The sequence below is a fragment of the Chrysochloris asiatica genome, unplaced genomic scaffold (assembly GCF_000296735.1).
Source record: "Chrysochloris asiatica unplaced genomic scaffold, ChrAsi1.0 scaffold00268, whole genome shotgun sequence".
NCBI lineage: Eukaryota > Metazoa > Chordata > Mammalia > Afrosoricida > Chrysochloridae > Chrysochloris > Chrysochloris asiatica.
In genome coordinates this window covers 480,881-502,702 of record NW_006408786.1, presented here as the reverse complement: position 1 = coordinate 502,702, position 21,822 = coordinate 480,881, and the positions used below count along the sequence as shown (strand labels likewise).

Genomic DNA, 21,822 nt, shown 5'->3' with positions numbered 1-21,822 from the left:
CTGGGTGGCATTTTGTTCTGTTGTGCATAGGGTGGCTAAGAGTCAGTGCCAACTCAGTGTCACCTAACAACAATAACCTCCCAAAGCTGAGTTCCCATAGCACCAACTGAAGGTCTAAGGTTGACAATAAGGGGATGATTGTCAGGGCCTCCCTCCTTCCACAGGATCAGACCCTGGGAGCTTACTAATATGAAGTTTCAACCAATCCCAAGCCCTCCCGCTTACCGGGAACAGAGCTTTGGCTGTTCTTGGCCCCCACCTGATAGCAGCCTGTCACATCTGGGGTGCCTGATAATGCTTAACAGCGAGTTTGTGCCAAGTCCCGCCATCAGCACAGTTGCTATTACTTATTGAGGAGGGAGAGGGCTTCAGGGCTATACTTGGAAGAGGAGGGTCCTACAGATCCTTCCCAGAAGACCCATTCTACTTATCAAACACACATATTCCAGGGAGGTAAAAGCTGAGGGCAGGTTCCCAAGCCTATCCTTCTTTGGGGATTCAGTGCTTCACTTTACCCAGTAGCTGAACCCCAAACCCTGGACCCCCAACTCCTGACCTGACTTTGGATGCAGGGAAATCTTTAAGACCCAGCCTCAAAAAGGCTGAGGTGAGGTCTGTTCCCCAGACATGGTAACCGCCCCCCCTGGCTTTGCCTGCCCTTATCAAGGACTTGCAGCCAATCAGCTGAGTGGTGAGAGGCACTCTCCGAGGGGCCAAAAGAGCCTCAGAGCCCACGAGGCAGCTGAGGGAGAGGAGGCCTAAGGACCCTGGGTGGGCACGGAGACCTAGGAGCCACCATGGCCGTAGCTGAGACGGCCTTGCCCTCCATCAACATGCTGACCACCCTGGGCCCCTTCCTGGACACACACGAGGACTTCCTAAAGGTGGGACTAGACAGGGCTGGGCGTTGGTGAGCTGGCTGGGCTCTAGGGCATGGCCATATAGCATGAGGACCTGGAATCCAAAGACCAGGACTGAGGAATAGTGTGGGGGTGGCTTGGTCTGGGGGAGGGTGAGTCAGAGGTCCTGGGACTTATTTCTGTAAAGAGAAACTGAAGCTCTGAGGGGAACATTATGTGGGTCTGACGCTCTCAGTGACCACCCCAGATAACAGGATGCTCAGAACTCCTCTACTACAATCAAGTAGATTGGACTCACCCTGTAGGACAGAGCAGAACTGCCCTGTGGGTTTCCAGGGCTGAGATCTTTATAGCAGCTCCTGCCCTGCGCAGCCGGTAGCTCCTAACCTTAACCTTTTGGTTAGCCCCTGAGTGCTTTAGCCATTGCTACTAGGGCTCCCAGGGAAGGGCCAGGGTTTGGGAATTCACCTTGGTGGCAGATGGGGAAGGAAAGGGAGGCTGTGGGGGGAAACTGAGGTAAGGCTGGGCCCCAGTCTTCCCTCTCTGGCTGTCACCCCTTCCCCCATGTTTGAGTGTGGTTCTAGATAAGGGAGGTCTTATCTCCTGTCTCCAGTCAGACCGGAGCAACCTCTGTCCCTGGAGCTGGGGGTGGGGGCAGGTATGGGGGTGTGTGGATAAACTAACAGGCAAACAGACCCCTTTTCAGAGTCCGAAAACATTCTGTCCCCATCAGGGCATCTGGCCTAAGCCCTCATTGGACAGGGTACCCGGGTATCAGCTGAAACCTGAAGTTGACGGCTCCCTTCCGCAATGGTGGCGCTCTGAGGAGGAGCAGGACCTGGGCCCGGGACCCCCTGGTCCCACGGGGTTGCCCCTCAGCGTAAAGCCGGAGTCGGAAGAAGTACCGGAGGAGGACAGGGACGATGAGAGGGAAGAAGCTGTCCCCTGGGACCTGGATCTCCTCCTCAACAACTTCCCTGGTTCGGAGCCAGGCGGCGAGGCTCAGAACGGGGCTCTGGCGCCCAGCGAGGGCTCCGGGGGGCAATACCCTTCACTGCCTGAAACTCTGGGCGCATACACCAGCAACCCTGGGCTTGTGACCGGGCTCTTGAGTCCAGAGGAGCACCCCAGCTGGGTGCGCCCAGCCTTCCGAGCTCCGGCCCCCGACGCCTTTGCGAGCTCGGCTCTGGTCCCGACTTCCGAGCCCAAGGCGCTGCCATTGCAGCCAGTGTACCCCGGGACAGGCGCGGCGTCCTCAGCTAGCTACTTCCCGCGGACAGGGTTTTCAGTGCCCGCGGCGTCAGGTGCCCCCTACGGGTTGCTATCCGGGTACCCAGCTCTGTACCCAGTGCCGCAGTACCAAGGTCATTTCCAGCTCTACCGCGGGCTTTCAGCGCCCGCTCCTGGCCCCACCGCGCCCCCTGCCTTCCTGAGTTGTCTGGGACCGGGGACAGCGGGTGCCGGGCTAGGGGGCACTGCAGGCGACCCAGGAGGGATCAGGGAATCCACACCAAGCAAGCGCAGCCGGCGCTCGTGGGCGCGCAAGAGACAAGCGGCGCACACGTGCGCGCACCCAGGCTGCGGCAAGAGCTACACCAAGAGCTCCCATCTGAAGGCGCATCTGCGCACGCACACGGGTGAGGGACTGGGCCTTGTTTGATGGGCGGAGCTAAAGGCAAGGCCTGGTTAGCAGAAAACGAAACCAGGGCAACAAGATCGGGTCTAGGCAAAGCCTTTGCAAAGAGGGCGGGGGCCTGTAACGACAGAGGCGGGGCTAAAGACAGAGTTCTGGAACGAGGGGTCAGGCAGAGATCAAGTGAACGGAACTGGACTCTCAGGAGTAGTGGCAAGGGCAGGACCAGAGCGGTTCGGAAGGGGGTTCGGGGCAAATGGAGGGCCTGAGAAGTTGGAGACGCATTTCAGAAATGAGGCCTGAGGAGTCAGACCTCGGTGCGAGGGCGGGCAGAGGATCTGAAAGATGGACAAGTGGAGTAGGGGACGGGACTAGAGGAGGGACTGCGGGAGGGGACAAACCTGAATGCCATGTGAGGCCAAAGAAACAGGGTTCAAAGTTGAACCAACTGGGGTTAGGAGCTCGGGGCTTTGGTCTGCACGAATTGCTTAGCATAGAGGCGGAGCCAGACGTGTAGTGAGTGTGGCTGGAACTCCGGACGTTAGACCCGGGAGCAGGCAGATGCAGGGGAGGGTCATTGAGGATGGGACCCAGATGCAGAGGCAAGCCAGGAGAACAAGAGGAAACGCTGGAAACGGAGGAGAGTATTCTTGTCGGGTACCAGTAAGACTATGACAGAGGCGGAGCCTTGGAATAGGAGCAGAAAGGAATAGATGTATTCACTAGTCCTGAGGTGCGTGGGCTGGGATCACCTCAGACAGAGCTCACAACAACAGTGGATTTCGAGGTTTAGGGGTCAAGATCAGTGACAGGGTTGGGCAACTGCTGGAGGTACCTGTGGCGCAAAGAAGTTGAAATGCAGGGGAAAGAGGCAAATCCAAGAGGTAGGTGATAGTAGGGATAGTAGGGCGTAAGGACGGTGTAAAAAAAGTACAGGAAATGAGGAAAGGTATACAGCCAGGTACAAGTACAGAGGAAAATAAGGGTCGCAGAGGACGGACCTGGGTACAAATGCAGGGTCGGCACCTGAGAGTGAGCACCTTCTTATGTTTTGCGTCCAAGACGCCTCAGACAACCTGGCTGCTGGCTCCAGCCGAAGCAGAATAAATGGGTGCAGGGGCAGGCAAAGGGGGAAGGGTGGGCAGGTGGCGATTGGACAGTGGTGTTTACGGCTCCTTTGCCCCTAGGAGAGAAACCATACGCCTGCACTTGGGACGGCTGCGGATGGAGGTTCGCGCGCTCCGACGAGCTGACCCGCCACTATCGCAAACATACCGGGCAGCGGCCCTTCCGCTGCCAGCTCTGCCCGCGAGCATTTTCACGCTCCGACCACCTAGCCCTGCACATGAAGCGCCACCTTTGAGCTCCGTACCGGCACCTGGGGACTGGGGACTGGGGGCGTGGAGCAAGAACGAGTGAATCCACGCGGGGCAATTCTACGGACAGACCCGCGCCTGGACTTGCGCCTGCCGCACAGATCCACCAAAAGATCATGGATCGACCCATACATTTAGACTAGGAACCATCAGAGGAAGCCCCACATATGTCTTCAGTCACATGGAGCCACAGAGACGTCCAAAGGTCATGCAGACCCCCAGATAAACGGATTAAGATGAACACTCAACTAGACCCTCAGACCAGATCACAGACTGTCCTGAATAGCGAAACGGGGCACATTAGGGAGCCTCAGAGACCCTTGCTGAAGCTCCCTCCCCATGGTGGCGGTGCCCCCTGGCCATAGCCTCACACCTCAGCCTGGTATCAGCTGTGAATGGTTATGGGTGCTGTAAAAATGCCCTCCCCATAAAGCTTCAGAGTTGGCCTGACTTTGTGGGTTTTGAGTACTGGAAGAGGGCTGTTATCCCCAGAGGTGATATTGGAGGCCTGGTGTGGTGCTGTGGATTAATGAGCTGGACTACAAAATCAATCGTTGCAACCGCAAGGTCGGCGGTTCAAGCTCACCAACCGCTCCTCGGAAACCCTATACAGGGTCGCTGTGAGTCGAAGGAATCCACTCAACAGCATTTAACAACACTACCCCCAGGAGCCCTGGTGTGGCGCTGTAGGATTAGCACTGGATTGCTAACCACAAGGTCAGCAGTTCAAACCCACCAGCTGCTCCTCAGAAATCCTATAAAGGGTCTCTATGAGTCGGAACCGACTCAACTGCATTAACAGCAACACAACCCCAGCTCCTAAGTTTCAGCGACACTCTTCACTCTAGGCCTTGCTGCTCCTCTCCACCACCATCAGGCTACATAGCCCTTTTCTCCTTGCATTACACGTGCACAGGGATAGTCTCGGTATTTTAAGAGCGTCAAAGCCCCAGTAACCTTCACTCAGTTATAATTCAGTGACCAGGGAGATCTAGGAAAAACTTGCAAAATGAAAAGAGGTGAATCAGGAGCGCAAACACGCTTTAAGGGTTGGGTCCCGTGACATCAGGCATGCAAGGAAAAATCCCAAACTTGTGCCTGGAAGCCCCGAAACAGGGAGCACAAAAGAGCACGAAAATAAAAAACGGTTGTACTCCGGGAATTCTGAATGGGAGGCGGGACTGAGGGGAGGGGTTGGACTCTGATTGGCTAGAAGTGTAGACGGAGGCCGGGCACCCGCTGCCTAACGAAAGCGAGAGAGTGACCTACAGAGAGGGTGGAGCCTATCTGGACCTAGATTGGCAGGCAACAGGTGGCGGCCTCAGGACAGCCGAGTCGAGGGCGGGGCCTACTTGAAATTAAGATCCGCCCCTGGGAAACCTGGGCGGTTGTTCTAAACAGCTGCATCCGGTCTCCAAGGCGGAGTCTTCACCCTCTACCGTCTCCGCTGGGGTTCTCAGGCAAATTTGGGAAGTGAAAGCTGCACCCGGGCAAGCTGTGCCAGACCCAGCGCGTGACCCGGTACCCTGCGGCCAAAAGGCAGATTTCTCCATGGCAGCGCTGCGCTCGCTGCTCCTGGCTGTGCTGCTGGGGATCCCTGCGGGGGCCCTGACCTGCTACGGAGACTCGGGGCAACCTGTGGACTGGTGAGGGGCAAGTGTGGCACTTCTCTCCTACAGCTGCGCAGCGCCGCCAAGGACCTCTGGGATTCCTGCGCTGCAGGGTGAGTGTCTAGGGTTCCCTGTCTTCCCTCTCCCCCACTTCTGTCCGCTTCCCAACCTGCAGGTTCGTCGTCTACAAGTTGCCGGCCCATAGCAGGCCTGGGGATGCGGCCGGGAGCGGGCTGAGATACAAGTACTTGGACGCAAACTCCGGAGGCTGGCGTGAAGGCGCGGGGTCCATCAACAGCTCGGCAGGGGCGGTGGGCCGTAGCCTGCTACCACTATACCGGAACAATGCTAGTCAGGTGAAGGGACGCGGGGTCGAATCTAAGGAGACACTCTAGGGTGGGCCCCGCATGGGTAGAATTTTCACGTTGCCCACGTCCTTTCTCCCAGCTTGCCTTCCTGCTCTACAATGACCAGCCACCTACCTCCAGAGGGATTCAGTTCTCTTCCAGTCGTGGGCATACAAAGGGTGAGGCCTAGGTTGGGGACTGGGGAGGACCACATGATTTCCCCGTGAATTTCCTGTCAGCTGACTTCTGACTTTCGTGGGGGCTTGCTCTTATCAGCCTTAAGAGGTCTCTTCCTTAACATTGATGAGAATTGACACCTGGGAAAATTGAGCTAAGCAGCGGTCCTAACACTGCCTACACTCTTTCCAGGCCTTTTGTAAACTGAGTGCATTTAGGGTCCATGATGTGTGTCTTGAGCAACCCCACTGATCCCCTGTCTCCTGTTAAGGGGTACTGCTCCTGGACCAAGAAGGTGGCTTCTGGTTGATCCACAGTGTTCCCCACTTCCCCCCACCTGCTTCCTCTGCTGCATATAGCTGGCCTTCTAGTGCTGAAACCTATGGCCAGACCCTGCTCTGTGTGTCTTTTCCCCTCAATCAATTCCTGAAGATTGGTGAGTAGGGACAAGAAGGCAGGGTGAGTCCCTTTCCAGATTCCCATGCCAGAGGCTGAGCAGCCCCCACATTTCATCCTTCCTTTCCCCTACCTTCAGGCAGACAACTGACCTACACCTACCCACTGGTGTATGACCACAAACTGCAAGGGACCTTTGCTGAAAAATTCCCTGACCTGGAGGAGGTAATCAAAGGCCACCATGTTCGCCAAGGACCCTGGAACAACAGTGTAGCACTCACATCACAGGCAGGAGCAACCTTCCAGAGCTTTACCAAATTTGGAAACTTTGGCGATGGTGAGCCCTGAGGCTGGGGGGTTAGGAAACTCTTTCTCTACAAAAGGTGTGTCTGGTATGTGTGGCTAAGGACAGACCAAGGATAGAGACTGGCCCACTTTGGGAGTCATAATTACTTAAGAGAACTGACAGAACTAGGTTAAAATCTTGATCCTTGGCAGTGTGATTTCACTGAAGCCTCTAGTTTACTCTTCTAAAAAATGGGGCTACCGATATTTTAAAAAATTGTTGCGTTGCTTCAAAAAGTGATGCCTGTAAAGTTTTCAGGAAGGGCTATTAATATTACTGCTGTCCCATTTGGGTTGCCAAGAACTGACAACTGAGGAAATTGAGCTCAAGAGGGTAGAAGTGACTAGCCCTAATCTGTAGCAGTGACCCGGTCAATCCTCTCTCTCCATCCTCTGCAGACCTGTACTCTGGTTGGCTAGCAACAGCTCTTGGCAGCAACCTGCATGTCCAGTTCTGGTACAAGTCTCCTGGCATTCTGCCCTCCAACTGCTCCAGTACTTATGAGGTGCTGGATGTGACTCAGGTAGCCTTCCCTGGGCCAGCTGAACCAACCTTCAACTCTACAGTAGACCACTCCAAGTGGTGTGTGGCCCCAAAAGGACCCTGGACCTGCGTGGGTGACATGAATCGGAACTTACAAGAAGAACATCGAGGTGGAGGCACATTGTGTACCCAACTGCCTGCTCTCTGGAAGGCCTTCCAGCCATTGGTGAAGGCCTGGAAACCCTGTAATGAGTCTTAGTAGTTAAGCACCTGACTACTCACTACAAGGCTGGCAATTCAAACCGATTCACTCCACAGATGTGGCAATCTGCTTCCATAAAGATCGCAGCCTTGGAAAGTCTGTGAGGGAGTTCTACTCTGTCCTGTAGATCACTGAGTCAGGATCCACTCAATAATGGCAACAGGTTTGGTTATGGAGAACCCTATAGGAAGGAGAGCAGAGCCTTCTCGCCAGAAAACCTAGCAGAGCATGTAAGAGCTTAAGCTCAGGAATTGTGTGAAACTAAATTATAACCTCTCTGATTCAAATTTCTCATCTGCGAAATAGGAATCACAGTATCTATCCAGATGGTGAAGAACAAAAGAAAGTTGGTGGAGATAGCGCTGTTAACCTTTTTCTTCAGACAGGCGCTGGTACTCAATGTTGTACACAGCAGCTCAGCTGTTGTGGAAGTGAAGCTGGAAGTGGAACCACAATAGAACCACAATACCATCCAACAGTACCGAATGTACTGTCTGGGTTTATAGTTAACCTAACTCATGCCATGTTTGCCGGGTTCCTCAAGGATAGGTGTGGCCACCTGGACAATCCTGCCTGGAGCATCATTACAACATCAGAGACTATTGCGTGTTCATCGCAAATGGGGCTTGTGTTTTATCTAATTGTAAGGTCAACACTTACGTCGTCTGATGATCTTGTAATTTGAGTAATGTAAAGCACCTTGAAAAGCACGTGCCTCCTGAGTGTCTTCCAGTGTAAAAATGTATAACTCTGTGTATCCTGATCACAATGGGACTCCATCAAGACAGCCTGTGTTGCCGTGGAAACCTCTGTGGGTGTTCACTTTCAATAAAACGTCTCCTTTGCACTCTAACTTGAAGTTGGTGAATTTGGCGCCACTGCTTTGTTCCCAAACCCTCATTAGAGGTGACAACAGGAAGGGTCCAAGTCTCCACTCAAGGCTGGAGTCCCATGCTCAATAAGCACAGGAACACAGGGGATGGAACATGTGCCAGGGGAGGGAGGGAGGAGCAAGTCCACGAAAGTTCACAGAGCACTGAGGTACTTTATTTATATGTGTACATATGTATACAGGTAGCTGTACAGCACAGAGCAAGAGGCCTCCTGGGCTATGGACCTGGAGGTGCAGGGCAGGGTGCCCCTTTTTTTGTCAGGCCTGGAGGAGGCACAGTTTCAACAGGGCACCGTGAGGGCAGCCCCACCTCAGACTTAGTCCCCGGGACCAGTAGAGAAGCGGGTGGGGCTGGGGACCCTGTGTTGCTGGGCACATTCTTTGATGGGGTTAGAACAGGAGTCTGGGGTTCTGGGGAGAGTTTAGTGGAGGCGGGTTTGGAGCGAGGTGCACTCAGCGTGGTCCGCTCCTCTACCACCTCCAGTACCCAGCGCTCCCTGCCTCGGGACGCCTCGGGTACTGGAGTCGTCAGGGGCACAGGTTGTTGCAGCCCCTTGAAGTCTGAGCTCGGAGATGGGGTCGCCTCGGATTTAGCCCCCAGCCGGGCAGGCTCCACAACGATGGGCACTGGGGGTGTGCCAGCCTCACCAGAGCTACTGCGCCGGCCAGTCTCGTGTTCCTGAACCGGACTCAATGCGGCCTTGGCTACACCCCTGGCTACCCCACCCGTGCCGTCCTCGGTCTGCACGCTCTGATGCCGCGTGCTGCTGGCATCGCGATCCAGGGTCCGACTTCCTGGGGTGGTCGCTCGGGGTGGGGTACAAGCCTCAGGGCCACCTGGGGACTCCTCCTTGCTGGAGGCCAGCGGCCTGGGGGCTCCCTCGGGCTGCAGTGGGTCTGAACCCAGACTCAAGGGCGACTCCTGGCGACCCAGGCGGCGGACTGCAACCTGCCGGGACGCTCCAGGCCCCTCAATTGGGGGCGTCTCGCCGTCTGATTCGGCGAGGCTATGTAGCGCCAGCTCACCGTGGAAGTCCTTGCGGAAATCCGGGTGGCCCACCTCGAGGCTGTGTTTCCGCAGTGCACCCTTCTTGTCGGCGCCCAGCGAAGCTCCCAGCTTCTCGGCTGACTGCACGCGCTTGAGGAGTGGTGAGCGGGGCGGCTCTGCGCTCTTGGGGCGTGGGCGCACGACAGGCGGTGATGAGTGCAGCTTGGCCGGGAAGCTCTGTGTCGTATGCGAACTGCCCACCGTGTGGCCTGGCAGTGGTGGTGGCGACGCCTGCGTCGGGGAAGGTGTGTGCGCCAGGGGTGACAGCGGAATGTTGCCAGCCGACTTGCAGCGCGCAGAGCGGTACTGGCGGTGTAGCTTCGGAGAGAGGCCGTGCAGCGTGCTGGGCCGAATGTGGTGCGACGCTGACGACGCCGGCGAGTTGGGCGTGCTTGAGGCAGGCGAACTGCTCTGTGATGAGGCGCCTACGGGCAAGAAAGGGTGTCACAGATGCTGGGCATGTGCTGCCGCCCGCCAGCCCTCACACAGGTGTCCCCTCGCAGGCCAAAGCTACCTAAGTAGGCGGAGTCAGGTGTGGAGCGGTAGCTGTGCGTGGGCGAGCGCGCCGGCAGCCCGTGCGTGGGTGAACCCGGGAGGCTATCGCTGGACGACAGCGAGCGGTTCAGAGATGACAGTGAGCGGCTAGTGTGCAGCAGATTTGACTGCTTCGTGATCTTCCGGAAGAGGGAGCTGCGCTTCTTGCTGGGGAAGAAGGAGGGGAAAACCCACTTACCCTTGATCAGACTGCAAAACTCCCAGTTCCTCCCAGTTCAAGGTCGCCCAACAGCTCCTGGAACCGCCACTCCTCCTAGTCCCTCCCTCTCGTTACTACGCACCTATCAGAACAAGCACTTCACTTGGCTCAGCCCACCCAGGCTCCTCCCACTTTAGCACCACCCATCTATTGGTTCTTTCTTGGACTCAAGTGTGGCAGCGGTAGTGAGGTTGGCCCAGGATCGGACATTGTTTGGTTCTGCTGTGCATGGGGTCGCTATGAGTCGGTTCCAACTCGATGGCACCTGACAACAACAACATCTCCTTTTGGTCACTCCCTGTCCCGACGGGAAACGCCCAACAAAAAAAACCACAATCTCTCCTAGCCTCTCCATCACCAGCTACAACTCACATAATCAGGGCAGGTACAAATTCACTCGATTCAGTTCTGTCTGACTTCTCTCACTTAGAATCCCCACCCACTCATTTCCCAGGCCCAGACCAATTATCAAAACTGAACACTCTCTTGGAGCCACCCACCTATCCTAGTTATTCCTATAAGGAATGAAATTATTTCAATTGGCCCGGTCCTGCTTGGCTCATTTATTCCAGACAGAAATCCCAACTAAGTATGCTTTCAATCCAGTCCAAACACATTTAACAGGGCAAGACCATCTCTTGTTATTGTTAGCTGCCAGGGAGTCGGTATCGACTCATAGCGACTCTATGCACAACAGAACGAAACACTGGCCGATCCTGGGCCAACCTCACAATTGTTGCCACGCTTGAGCCCATTGATGCTGCCACTTTGCTTAGCCCAGCTAATATGCCATGGCCCCTCCCAGTCTGGGTTCACCAATCAAGCGCTGTATCCGCCCACCTTACCAAGATACTCCCACAATCTTTTTCTCCGTCTAGAATCCAGGTGCAACTTCCCGAGTCTTCCCACATTCCTGTCTTTGCTCTTCACTCAGTGGCCCTGGTCATTACTGAGGGGGTTCTCACTTGGGTACTTCCCACTTTAGCCACGCCCACTGATCCAAGACACCTGGTGTGTTTGGTTGATAAACCTGCCTATCACACTTGTCTCTGCCCACCTCTCCTGGCCTTCCTTAGCAGAAGGCCGCTTGTTCCGCCTAGCCATCTTGGCCTTGTAGCTGCTACGGCGTGCCGGGCCGATGCGGATGGAGGTATTCTCGAAAGGTGTTGTGGTCACCGCTACCTTGTTGCCGCTCTAGGGGCGTTGGGAAGAAGGAATGTTTAGGCCCCTCAGGAAGATCCAGGTCTCCCCTACCTCCTTCCCATTGCCTGGCCTCCCCTGCACTTACCTTGAGGATCAGCTCCACGACCTCAGGATGTACCATCCCATGCACAGGCTCCCCATTCACATGGGTGATGAGGTCCCCAGCACAGAGCCCCGCCTCCTGGGCTGGGCCCCCCTCTTCTACATGCTGGAGATGGGGCACCCCACAAGCGCAGGATTAATCGGATTGGTAACAAAGAAAACGTCCAAAGTTTATGTGCCAAACACCTAGGTCCACATGCGCTGTAATCCTCAGATCACCCTATAAATAATAATTACCTCTAATCTACAGCTGCAGCTAAGGCTCAGGGATGTGACAAGGGGGTCACAGAATATTTGCACCCAGGCTGCCTGGCTCTAGGGTGGGAGTCATCCACCCTCTAGGGTGGGGCTCCTTCTCTGCCCATTTTATCCCTGGGGGCCTCTCTCCCCCAAAAGACAGCCCATCCATGAGAGCTCACCCAGACAATGTGATGGACACTGTAGACATCTGAATCACCCATGTAGACACGAATGGCACGCAGTGTGAAGCCATACTTCTTGCCTGAGCGTTGGATGGTGATGGGGGAACGGAGCCCACTGACAGCTGGTGAGTAGTCGCGGCTGGGTGAGGAATCCCTTGAAGACGGGTTAGAGGACAGAGATCGTGGGGACATGGGACTGGCCAGGGGTGAGCTGCCATGTGGGTCCACTGCAGATATAAACCATCCTTGGTCAGGGGATAGGATCAGAAAGATAGACTTCCCAAGTCAGATAGTGTCCCGGGGCAGACTCTCATTAGTCCATCCCTGAACCAATGATTGTATGTGTGTGTAGATACAATTGTTTTATTGGCCAGTCCTAGAACAAACAGAAACATCCCCTCCCCTTCCAGGTGGGGCCCTACATCACCTGCAGGAATCATGACAGACAAGGCAGTGGCTGAGGCTGACTTGATGACTTTGCCCCCAGTTCGGGAAGGCCGCTTCTCTACTGCAGGATCTCCTGACAGTTGGTGCCTCGCCCTTCGCAGAACCAGATCATTGGTAGCCCTAGGAGCTGATGGGTCTCCATCCTTCAGGGATGGACAGAGGTCTCCTGAGCGAGCACGATCAGCTACAACAAAGAGCACATGTGCTAGGAGCCAGGCCAGGCTGTTTCCTCTGCCTGAAATGCTTCCCATTTTCTTCCACCTTTGCACGAACACAGGTAACATATGCATTGAGCATAGCTCCCATACAAAAATCAGTCTCAAATACATGTGTGACTGTCTGACTCTGACACACTGGGTTGAGAGTTTCAGGTTTGAGTGTGAAGGTTAAATGAGATTTTGCACATACAAATACAATACTATGCTCATGGAACGCTCAATATATGGGCACTGAAGAATTGGGGAAGACAGCACCAGATGGTACTCACTGGCATCAGGGTCACCGGAGCTGGGGTTGCAGTCCCCTGGAGCTACCTCCTTAGAGGCCCGTGTATCCAGCGAGCCTGGGGGATCTGAGCTGGGGCGGGGAGGCCTGCGGAGCCTTGCCTCATCCTCATCCTCTTGAGGGGAGCTGAAGCGGCTGGGCTCTAGTAAGGCTGAAAAGCGGCGGCGTGCCCCGAGTGGGGGGCTGGCTTCCCCCTCCAGGAAACTAGCCTCAGATGCTGAGAAGCGCTTGCTGTGCAATTGGTGGTGGGGAGAGGTTGGGCCTGGTTAGGGAAGGTCCACCTCTTTGGGCCCTTCCCTGGACCAACCCCGCCCCTGCTCACATCTCCGGGGAGCCCCCTCTCCAGGTCTTCTCACGCAGGGTCAGGCCGCCCAGTCCTTCCCGCTTGCCGGCCACCTTTTCCTCCGGACCCTTGCTGCTGGGATCCCGCTTATTGGCCCCTGCTGTGGTCACCGGCGTCTTGGGCTCATGTTGCGACAACTGCTCCATACTGCTGTACACCTGCAGAGTGTGGGAGAGGGCCGGAAGAGGTCCCAGTTTTCATTTCTGAACCAATTAGCTTTTCATTCCTGGGTCCGTCTTCACCACGCTCGACCTGACCCTTCTTAAGGCCAGCCCACCCAATTCTGGACTGCCTCAATCAGCTCACTCTTCCTCAGTTAAGCTCCCACCTCACAACGTTGTTAGGCCCTGCTCCATTTTAGGCTCTACCATGTTCAAGCTTAATAACAACTGTCCATGCTGGAGGACCAATCCCACCCAGATTAGGCCCTGCCCCCAGAAAAGTTTACACCTCAATGACCTTGACTGGCCTTCCTACACCCTTGCCCAGGTCACACCCAACCCAAAGTCCTGTCCCTAAAATTCATCCTCTCGATCCCCAAGACCCAACCCCAACCTACCCTGACTAGCTCTGCCCCCTATAGGCCTCATGTCCACACCTGTCCAGGTTCCCTTTAGTAACCACTCAGAATCAAAGGCCTGTCTCATATTCGCCCTACCCTGACTCCACCAGGCCTCACCACTCTCTGACCCTTACCCACCTCAGAAACTTGGCCAATCTAAGACTTCGGGCCTACCACCTACGGGCAGTCTCCTCAGCCCCCCACTCCAGGCCGACCTCCTTTGCCAGCACTTTTTCAGTCCAGGTCCTGCCCACAATGCCCCAGCCTTGCTCAGGCTACCAGAAGGCCCACCTGTACCCACCTTGCTGAAACGTGGAGAGCAGGAGGAGAACTGGCGAATCTCCACGGGCTCCTCCTCTGTTGTGTCATCCTCGTCATATGAGTTCACGTGATGATACCTGTCTGAGCGGGCTGGGGAGGGTCCTCAGATCACACCCCCGCCAGAGCCCTGCCCCACTGCAAGCATGGCCAGCAAGTCATAGCCCACCTCTGCCTCATCCCCGCCACCAGTGCGCCTCACCCTGGCCACCTCAGGCCAGCCTCTGTCTCTGCCCTTAGCCCAGGCCCAGGTCCAAACTTAGAACTCACCTCAGTATAGGCCTCAACCCTACTCCAACCTCATTTCTTATCTAGATCAAACTGAGTCCAGTCCATCTTACCTCCACCCAGAGCTGGTCATGCCCAGCTTGCCCCACTCCAGAGTAGGCCATGCCCCCATTTCAACCTCAGGTCCATTCTTTTAGGAGTCTGGTTTCATATCTCAAAACCAAACCCATCATTACAGGAGAAACGATTCTGACTCACAGCAACCCTAAAGGACAGAGCAGAACTGCCCCATAAGTTTCAAAGGCTGTAAATCTTAACTGCAGCAGACCATCACATCACTCATCCATGGAATAGCTGATGGCTTTGACTCACCAATCTTTCAGTTAGCAGCCAAGCGCTTTAACCATGGCACCACCTTACCATGCGCTCTTCTCTCCTTGGATCCCACCCTGTATCCACGCCCTGCCTCTTGTCCTCACTCACTGTCAAAGTAGCTGGTGTCATCCTCAGACTCCAGGTGAGGTATAAACTCAGCCTTCTGCCTCAGCAAACCTGTCCAGTCCAGGTCTCGAAAGAAACTGTGCTGTTTCACCTCAAAGGCTCCGCCTGGGCAAGAGGCAGAGCGGGGAAGTGATCCAAGCAAGAACGCAGCTTTTCAAGTTCCCCATTCCTGTCTTCACAACAGGTCACACAGCACTTGGAGCCCAGACTGGGTCTGGGGCCATGGACCTCTACTCCCACCAAAGACCCCAGGTCCTCAGCCCTTAGCCCCTATGCTCAGTAGGCCCTTTACCTGCCCCAAGTCGGACCAGAGGGTTGGTCTGCAGGAGGCTGGATATCAGAAGTTGGGCATCTGTGGGCAGGGCCTCGTCTCCCTCAGGCCATAGAATGTCATCTGCAGGGAAAGGATGGTGCTGGAGGTCATTTTTGAAGTCCATGGGGCCCTAGGTAGGCCTGTACCCTGTGCCCACCCACCACAGAGACACGCACCACTGATGACCTGTCCAAAAAGCTCTTCGGGGGTGTCTCCAAAGAAGGGCACACAGCCCACCAGGAATTCGTAGAGGATGATGCCCATGGCCCACCAGTCCACCGGCTTGCCGTAACCCTGGCGCAGGATGACCTCGGGGGCGATGTACTCCGGGGTCCCGCATACCTGGGGGCAGGCCATCAGCCTGCGCCCTGGCCGTAGGAGGGGCCTCGAGGGGGTGCTGTATCACCCCCACCAGGCCCTTGGCCCCACGGTCCTGCTGGGTCACTCCACCCGGGATGCCCTCATGCCCGCGTACACACCTGTTTATCCAGGAATTCCCGGGCGTCCTTCTCAATGTGGCCTTCATACAGATTGGTAGTGAGGCTCATGAGTCCCATCTTGGAAAGGCCAAAATCTGTCAGCTTTATGTGACCCATGGAAGTGATGAGAAGGCTGCAGGCACAAGTAGGGGCCTCAGAGGCCAAGTCCATCCACATCACTTGGCCCTCCCCATCAGGGCTTCCCAGGGCACGGAGCTGACGGGAGGTCAAGACTCACTTGTCAGGTTTGAGATCGCGGTGCACAATTCCATAGTTGTGCAAGTACTCCAGCGCTAGCACCGTCTCAGCAAAGTACATACGGGCCATCTCCACGGGCAGGGCCCCGATGTTCTTCAACAAGGTGGCGCAGTCTCCACCTGCAGTGACATGGCAGGCCCTCATGAAGGAGGGAGGTACTTCAGGCCCAGAGCTGAGCACTCCACACGCGCATAGCACGAAATCTGCCATCATTTTATAGATAAGGCAAACTGAGGCTCCCTTTCCCTCTGCCTTCTATCAGACTTCTCTCGTCTTTTTATACGTCTTCCAAAATCAGTGTGACCCGCCCATTTTACACCCAAGGGGACTGAGGCTTGGACAGTGGTTGGGTCATGCAGGGTGTGATGGTGAATGTGGAGTTGGAACACCAGGCTGGTCAGGACTAAAGCTGGCCTGCTTATTGGGTGCATCTGGGAATGCAGCCCTTCTCTAGCATCTGAACCTTGAGAGTCCCAGTCCTAAAACACAGATTGCTGGCTCGCACCAGTTACTCTAATGGGGACTTGTATTTTAGTCTCACCAACATCCATTCCTCTTTTTTTCTTACAAGGGTCACGTTTCCTTCCGCATAAAGAGGCTGGGTCAGCATGTAACCCAAGTTGATCTAGTGAGTCAGCCCTTGGACTTTGAGGGGAGAAAAGTTCTTTTCTACAAGGATTACTAAATGGGTAAAATGTAAGGTGGGGAGCCTTCTACATCAGGACCTGTCTAGAGAGACACCTACACATAGGAGAGCAGAGCCAAGAGGGAGAGACAGGTTCCTTATGACATGTTTTGGCACCTAGATGCAACCAATCCTGAAGCTGAGAGATATTTTTCAATCATATGCATAAATGTCTTCCTTTCTGACCTCCCTCCATTCTTTCTGCTTGACCTAGATTTAGCTAGGTATCAGACTCTCTGAAGATAGAGCCAAGGAATCTGTATTTGAGCACAGTTCCAGGAAATTCTGATACTCATTTATGCTGAGAAACCAAGCTGTCTTCCAGGTGATACACTGGAGCTGGGTCATGGGCAGAAGGTGCCGACTGATCATTCACTGTGTGCTCCACCCACCAAATAGATCCTGATTCTGCCCACTTCGCTCTACTTCCTCTCACTGGTCTTGACTCATACAGTCGTCCCTGCCCAGGTCTCCTCGCTTTTGTCCTATTTACAGGGTTAATGCACTGGACTGCAAGGTTGATTTGAACCTAAAGGTAGGTGGTTCAAGCTCACTAGTTGTTCCTTGGAAACGCTATACAAAGTCACACTGTAAATATCCGTTTAACTGCTTAAATGTCCATTTAACAGCTGTTGACAGCACTTAACACCAACAGCAGTTAAACGGATATTCTAAAATCATGAATCAGGCCACGTCAGTTCTGCTTAAAATCCCCCTGTGGCTTCCTGTTGCACACAGAATGAAATCCCAGTACCGTTCTGGGTCATTCCAAGACCTGCATGTTCAATCCTGTCATCTCGAGGCCCTCATCTACCCCAACCCTCTCCCTTGCCCACTTGGTTCCAGCTCCATTGACCTCCTAGATGCTCCTCCAAATCCAGTCACAAAAGAGACTTGGGTTCCCTTCCTGATGTAAGTTTAGGCTTGGGAAAACTCCCTATCTACTGCACCACCATTTCCTCTTGAGCCTTATGGTCTTCATTGCCATTCACTGCAGGAAATTAACTTGTCTCTTTTTGCTTGTTTATTGTCTGTCTACAGACAATATAACCTCTATGAGGGAGAGGTGTGTCTGTCTCATCAACTGCTATGCCATCAGCTATTACTACAGCAAGTGGCCTGAGGGACATGATTAGGAAACATATGTTGAGTGATGGTTAACTAAGGCTTGTTACTGTTGTTAGGTGCCATTGAGTTGGTACCAACTCATAGCAACCCTATGCACAACAGAACAAAACACTGCCCGGCCCTGGGCCAACCTCACAATCATTGCTATGTTTGAGCCCACCGATGCTGCCACTGTGCCAATCCATCTTGTTGGGAATCTTTCTCTTCTTCTCCAACCCTCCACTTTACCAAACATGATATCCTTCTCCAGTGACTGGTCCCTCCTGACTAAGGCACAGCTGTAGCTCCATGAGACCATGTTGTTGTTGTTGTTGTTGTTGTTGTCAGGTGCCATCAAGTCAGAACTGACTCATAGCGACCCCATGCACAGCAAAACGAAACAATGTCCGATCCTGGGCCAACCTCACTACCGCCGCCACACTTGACGCCATCAGTGATGCCACCTGGCCGTTCCATCTCGTTGGGGTTCTTCCTCTTTTTCTCTGACCCTCCATCTTACCCAGCATGAGACCATGTATGTACCCTAATATCCACAAGACATGTTTGTTTGGGTGGTGGGTAGGTTCACATTTTAATGAATATATGCACTGCTGGAGAAATGGAGAAGTGGATGTAAAAGCAAGTGAAAATATATAGACTGATAGTTGGATGGGTAAATAAATTGATAGACTAACTGTGGATAAGTAGATGAATATATGTGGACAAGACAGATATGGAATGGATGAATGAATAAAAATTGTTGTTGTTGTTGTGATGTGCCATGGAGTCGGTTCCAACTCATAGTGACCCTACACAGGGTTTCCGAGGCTGTAAATCTTTACGGGAGCAGACTGCCTCCTCTTTCTCCCGCAGAACTGCTGGTAGTTTCGAACTGCTGACCTTGCGGCTCGCAGCCCGATTCGTAACCACTACGCTACCAGAGCTCATAAAAATATGAACGATAAATAGATGAATGAATGAATGGGTTGTTGTTAAGTGCCATCGAGTGCTCACAATCATTGTTATGCTTGAGCCCATTGCTTTTGCCACTGTGCCAATCCATCTCATTGGGGTGGGGAGTGGGGGGTATCTTCCTGTTTTTCGCTGACCTTTCACTTTATCAAGAATGCTGTCTTTCTCCAGGGACTGGACCTTACTGATAGATAATATGTTGAAGTATGAGAGACAAAAGTCTCACCATCCTGGTTTCTAAGGAGCATGCTAGCCATACTTCTTCCAACACAGATTTGGTCTTCTATGGTACTTTTAATAATCTTCTCCAACATCATAACTCAAATGGATCAATACTTCTGTCTGTGTGGTCTTCCTTATTCATTGTCCTACGTTCACATGCATGAGGTTATTGAAAATATCATGGTTTGGGTCCGGCGAACCTTAGTCCTAACACTGACATATCTGCTCTTGAACATTTTAAGCAGGTCTTGTGCAGCAGATTTGCCTCATGCAGTAAAGTCGTTTGATTTCTTGACTGCTGCTTCAGTGAGTGTTGATAGTGGATCCAAGCAAAAGGAAGCCTTTGACAACTTCAATCTTTTCTCCACTTATCTTCACTTATCATGATATTATTTATTGGTCCAGTGGTGAGAATATTTGTTCTCTTTACATTGAAGTGCAACCCATACTGAAGGCTGTGGTCTTTGATATTCATCAGTAAGTATTTTAAGTCCTCTTTGCTTTCAGCAAGCAAGGTTGTATCATCTACATAATTCAGGCTGTTAATGAGTCTTCTTCCAATCCTGATGCCATGTTCTTTTTGATAGAATCTGTCTTCTCAGAATATTTGTTCAGCATAGATTAATAAGTAGGAGAAAGAATACAATCCTGGCACACATCTTTCCTGATTTTAAACTATTCAGTGGCCCTTTCTTCTGTTCAAATGATTTCTTCTTGGTCTATGTACAGGTAAGTTCCTCAAGAGCACAATTAAGTGTTCCAAAATACTTATATTTCTCAATGTTTTCCATAGACTATCATGATCCACACAGCTGAAAGCCTTTTCATAGTCAATAAAGCAAAGGCAAACATCTTTCTGGTATTCTCTGCTTTCAGCCAAGATCCATCTGACATCAGCAATAATAGCCTTCCTTTTATGATCTCATCTGAATCCAGCTTGAGCCTCTGGCAGTTCCTTGACAATGTACTGTTGCAGCCATATTTGAATTATCTTAATTTATTAAGATAATTATCTTAATAAGCAAAAATTTACTTGCATGTGATATTAATGATATTGTTTAATGAATTCCACATTCCATTGGGTCACCTCTCTCTGGAACAGGTGCAAATATGGATCTCTTCCAATCAGTTGGCCACCTAGCTATCTTCCAAATTTCTTGGCATAGATGAGTGAGTGCCTCCAGTGCTGCATCAGTTTGTAGAAAGATTTCATTTTGCAGTCATTCCATGAATTCCTAGAGTCTTGTTCTTTGCCAGTGCCTTCAGTGCACCTTGGACTTCTTCCTTCAGTACCATTGACTCTTAGTCATATGCTACCTCTTGAAATGTTTGAACATTAAACATTTGTTTTTGGTACAATGACTGTGTGTTTTTCCCATCTTCTTTGGATGTTTTGTGCATCATTCAACATTTAGCCCGTCTGTTGTTGTTCTGACCCAAAATGAAGTCTTTGACAACTTCAATCTTTTCTGTATTAATAAGAATGTTGTTTATTAGTCCAGTGGTGAGGATTTTTGCTTTCTTTACATTGAGATGCAACCCATACCAAAGGCTGTGGTCTTTTATCTTCATGAGCAAGTATTTTAAGTCCTCTTCACTTTCGGCAAGCAAGGTTGTATCATCTGTATATTGCAGTTTGTTAATGAGTCTTCTTCCGACCCTGATACCATGTTTTCCTTTATATAATACAGAATATTGTCAGATACAGTGCCAGAAAATGAGTCCCTTGGGTCTATAAGGCACTCAAAATATGACTGGGGAAGAGCTGCCTTTTAAAAATATAGTTGACTAGGATGACACAAACGAAGTACAGCTTTCAGAACCTTCATTTGCTGATGGGGCACAATTCAATATGAGGTCCTCCTTGTAGGCATATGGATATTACCCTATCACAGACTGCATGCTACTTTAAAATATTCTTTTTGATGATGAATGTGACACCATACCTCGTCAATTTGTCATTCCCAGCATAGTAAACATGTGATTGTCAGATTCAAAATGACCAATACCAGTCCATTTCAACTCCATTTCATTTTCAACAACTTCTAATTTTTTTAGATTCATACTTCATACATTCCATGTTCTAATTATTAATGTAAGCTTGTAGCTGTTTCTCCTCATTTTGAGTTGTATTCCATCAGCCAATGAAGGGACATCCCAAAAGCTTTACTTGACTGGGGTCTTTGGACCCAGAGAGGGAAAGGGGACTGTGGGCTGAAAACTGGGGGGAGGAGGGGGAAGTGTAGGGGGCGGGTTTCTGGGATATACCCTTTGGGTGGTTGATGATGCATGGAGGGATTGGAACCATGGCAATGAGATGATATACAATGGAATGAATGTAAAATTAAAAGTTCCCCCATGTAAACTACCATGTAATTCACAATAAAACATTAAAAAAAAAAGCTTTACTCTATTCTTGTCATCACAATCAATTCTTCTTTGAGGAAATGTTTTTTTCCCAGTCCTGTCTTGAGTGACTTCCAACCTGAGGGGCTCATCATCTGGCGCTATATCTGGCAAAATTCTGGTGCCATTCATAACGTTTTAATATTCACTATTCTGGTGCTGACAGTGTTCCACTATTCTTCATAAGATTTTCACTGGCTAACCATTTAGAAGTAGTCTGTCTCTCCTTTTTACTAGTCTGCCCTAACCAGCTGTCCACCATGTGTGATCCTGCTGGTATTTAAAATACCAGTGGTATAGCTTCCAGCATCACAACACCATGCAAGCCACCCAGTACAACAAACTGACCGACAATGAATGCACAGATATATAGAATCAAATAGAGGAATATATGGGTAGATTGAAGAATGAATGGATAAGGAGATGGATAAGTAAATGAATGGAGGTAAGGATCGAGCTTTGAATGAGTATGTTGTTGTTGTTGTTAAGTGCCATCGAGTCGGGTCCGACCCATAGCGACCCTGTACAGGGTTTCCGAGGGTGTAAATCTTTACGGGAGTAGAAAG

At 52.1% G+C, this 21,822-nt stretch overlaps 3 protein-coding genes across 3 annotated transcripts in view; 2 read left to right on the top strand and 1 right to left on the bottom strand.

The window, feature by feature from the left end:
• Window positions 1-797: 797 nt before the first annotated feature.
• On the top strand, window positions 798-3,856 carry KLF1 (Kruppel-like factor 1 (erythroid)). Its single transcript, XM_006874260.1, has 3 exons — window positions 798-882; window positions 1,670-2,497; window positions 3,681-3,856. Exons 1-3 carry the CDS (start codon window positions 798-800, stop codon window positions 3,854-3,856), a joined length of 1,089 nt encoding a protein of 362 aa, XP_006874322.1.
• Window positions 3,857-5,420: 1,564 nt separating this feature from the next.
• On the top strand, window positions 5,421-7,732 carry DNASE2 (deoxyribonuclease II, lysosomal). Its single transcript, XM_006874305.1, has 7 exons — window positions 5,421-5,515; window positions 5,655-5,835; window positions 5,927-6,005; window positions 6,275-6,439; window positions 6,539-6,736; window positions 7,144-7,480; window positions 7,678-7,732. Exons 1-7 carry the CDS (start codon window positions 5,421-5,423, stop codon window positions 7,730-7,732), a joined length of 1,110 nt encoding a protein of 369 aa, XP_006874367.1.
• An 867-nt stretch (window positions 7,733-8,599) lies between these two features.
• MAST1 (microtubule associated serine/threonine kinase 1) overlaps window positions 8,600-21,822 on the bottom strand; it is a 33,537-nt gene continuing 20,314 nt past the window's right edge. The window contains exons 11-24 of the mRNA XM_006874304.1: window positions 15,845-15,983; window positions 15,607-15,739; window positions 15,304-15,469; window positions 15,107-15,208; window positions 14,797-14,919; window positions 14,069-14,178; window positions 13,185-13,363; window positions 12,846-13,093; window positions 12,339-12,542; window positions 11,909-12,138; window positions 11,473-11,595; window positions 11,242-11,378; window positions 9,945-10,132; window positions 8,600-9,855 (exon numbers count right to left, since the gene is read on the bottom strand). Of these exons, the coding sequence (XP_006874366.1) occupies window positions 8,600-9,855; window positions 9,945-10,132; window positions 11,242-11,378; window positions 11,473-11,595; window positions 11,909-12,138; window positions 12,339-12,542; window positions 12,846-13,093; window positions 13,185-13,363; window positions 14,069-14,178; window positions 14,797-14,919; window positions 15,107-15,208; window positions 15,304-15,469; window positions 15,607-15,739; window positions 15,845-15,983 (3,338 nt within the window). The remainder of the gene's footprint in view (window positions 9,856-9,944; window positions 10,133-11,241; window positions 11,379-11,472; window positions 11,596-11,908; window positions 12,139-12,338; window positions 12,543-12,845; window positions 13,094-13,184; window positions 13,364-14,068; window positions 14,179-14,796; window positions 14,920-15,106; window positions 15,209-15,303; window positions 15,470-15,606; window positions 15,740-15,844; window positions 15,984-21,822) is intronic.

What these genes read in the sequence shown, in the direction of transcription:
- KLF1 (XM_006874260.1), top strand. Translation starts at nt 798, where the DNA reads ATGGCCGTAGCTGAGACGGCCTTGCCCTCCATCAACATGCTGACCACC. An exon ending in CACACACGAGGACTTCCTAA is followed by an intron (nt 883 to 1,669) that starts AGGTGGGACTAG and finishes GCTCCCTTCCGC; the next exon opens with AATGGTGGCGCTCTGAGGAG. An exon ending in GCATCTGCGCACGCACACGG is followed by an intron (nt 2,498 to 3,680) that starts GTGAGGGACTGG and finishes CTTTGCCCCTAG; the next exon opens with GAGAGAAACCATACGCCTGC.
- DNASE2 (XM_006874305.1), top strand. Translation starts at nt 5,421, where the DNA reads ATGGCAGCGCTGCGCTCGCTGCTCCTGGCTGTGCTGCTGGGGATCCCT. An exon ending in CAGTCGTGGGCATACAAAGG is followed by an intron (nt 6,006 to 6,274) that starts GTGAGGCCTAGG and finishes TCTCCTGTTAAG; the next exon opens with GGGTACTGCTCCTGGACCAA. An exon ending in CAATCAATTCCTGAAGATTG is followed by an intron (nt 6,440 to 6,538) that starts GTGAGTAGGGAC and finishes CCCTACCTTCAG; the next exon opens with GCAGACAACTGACCTACACC.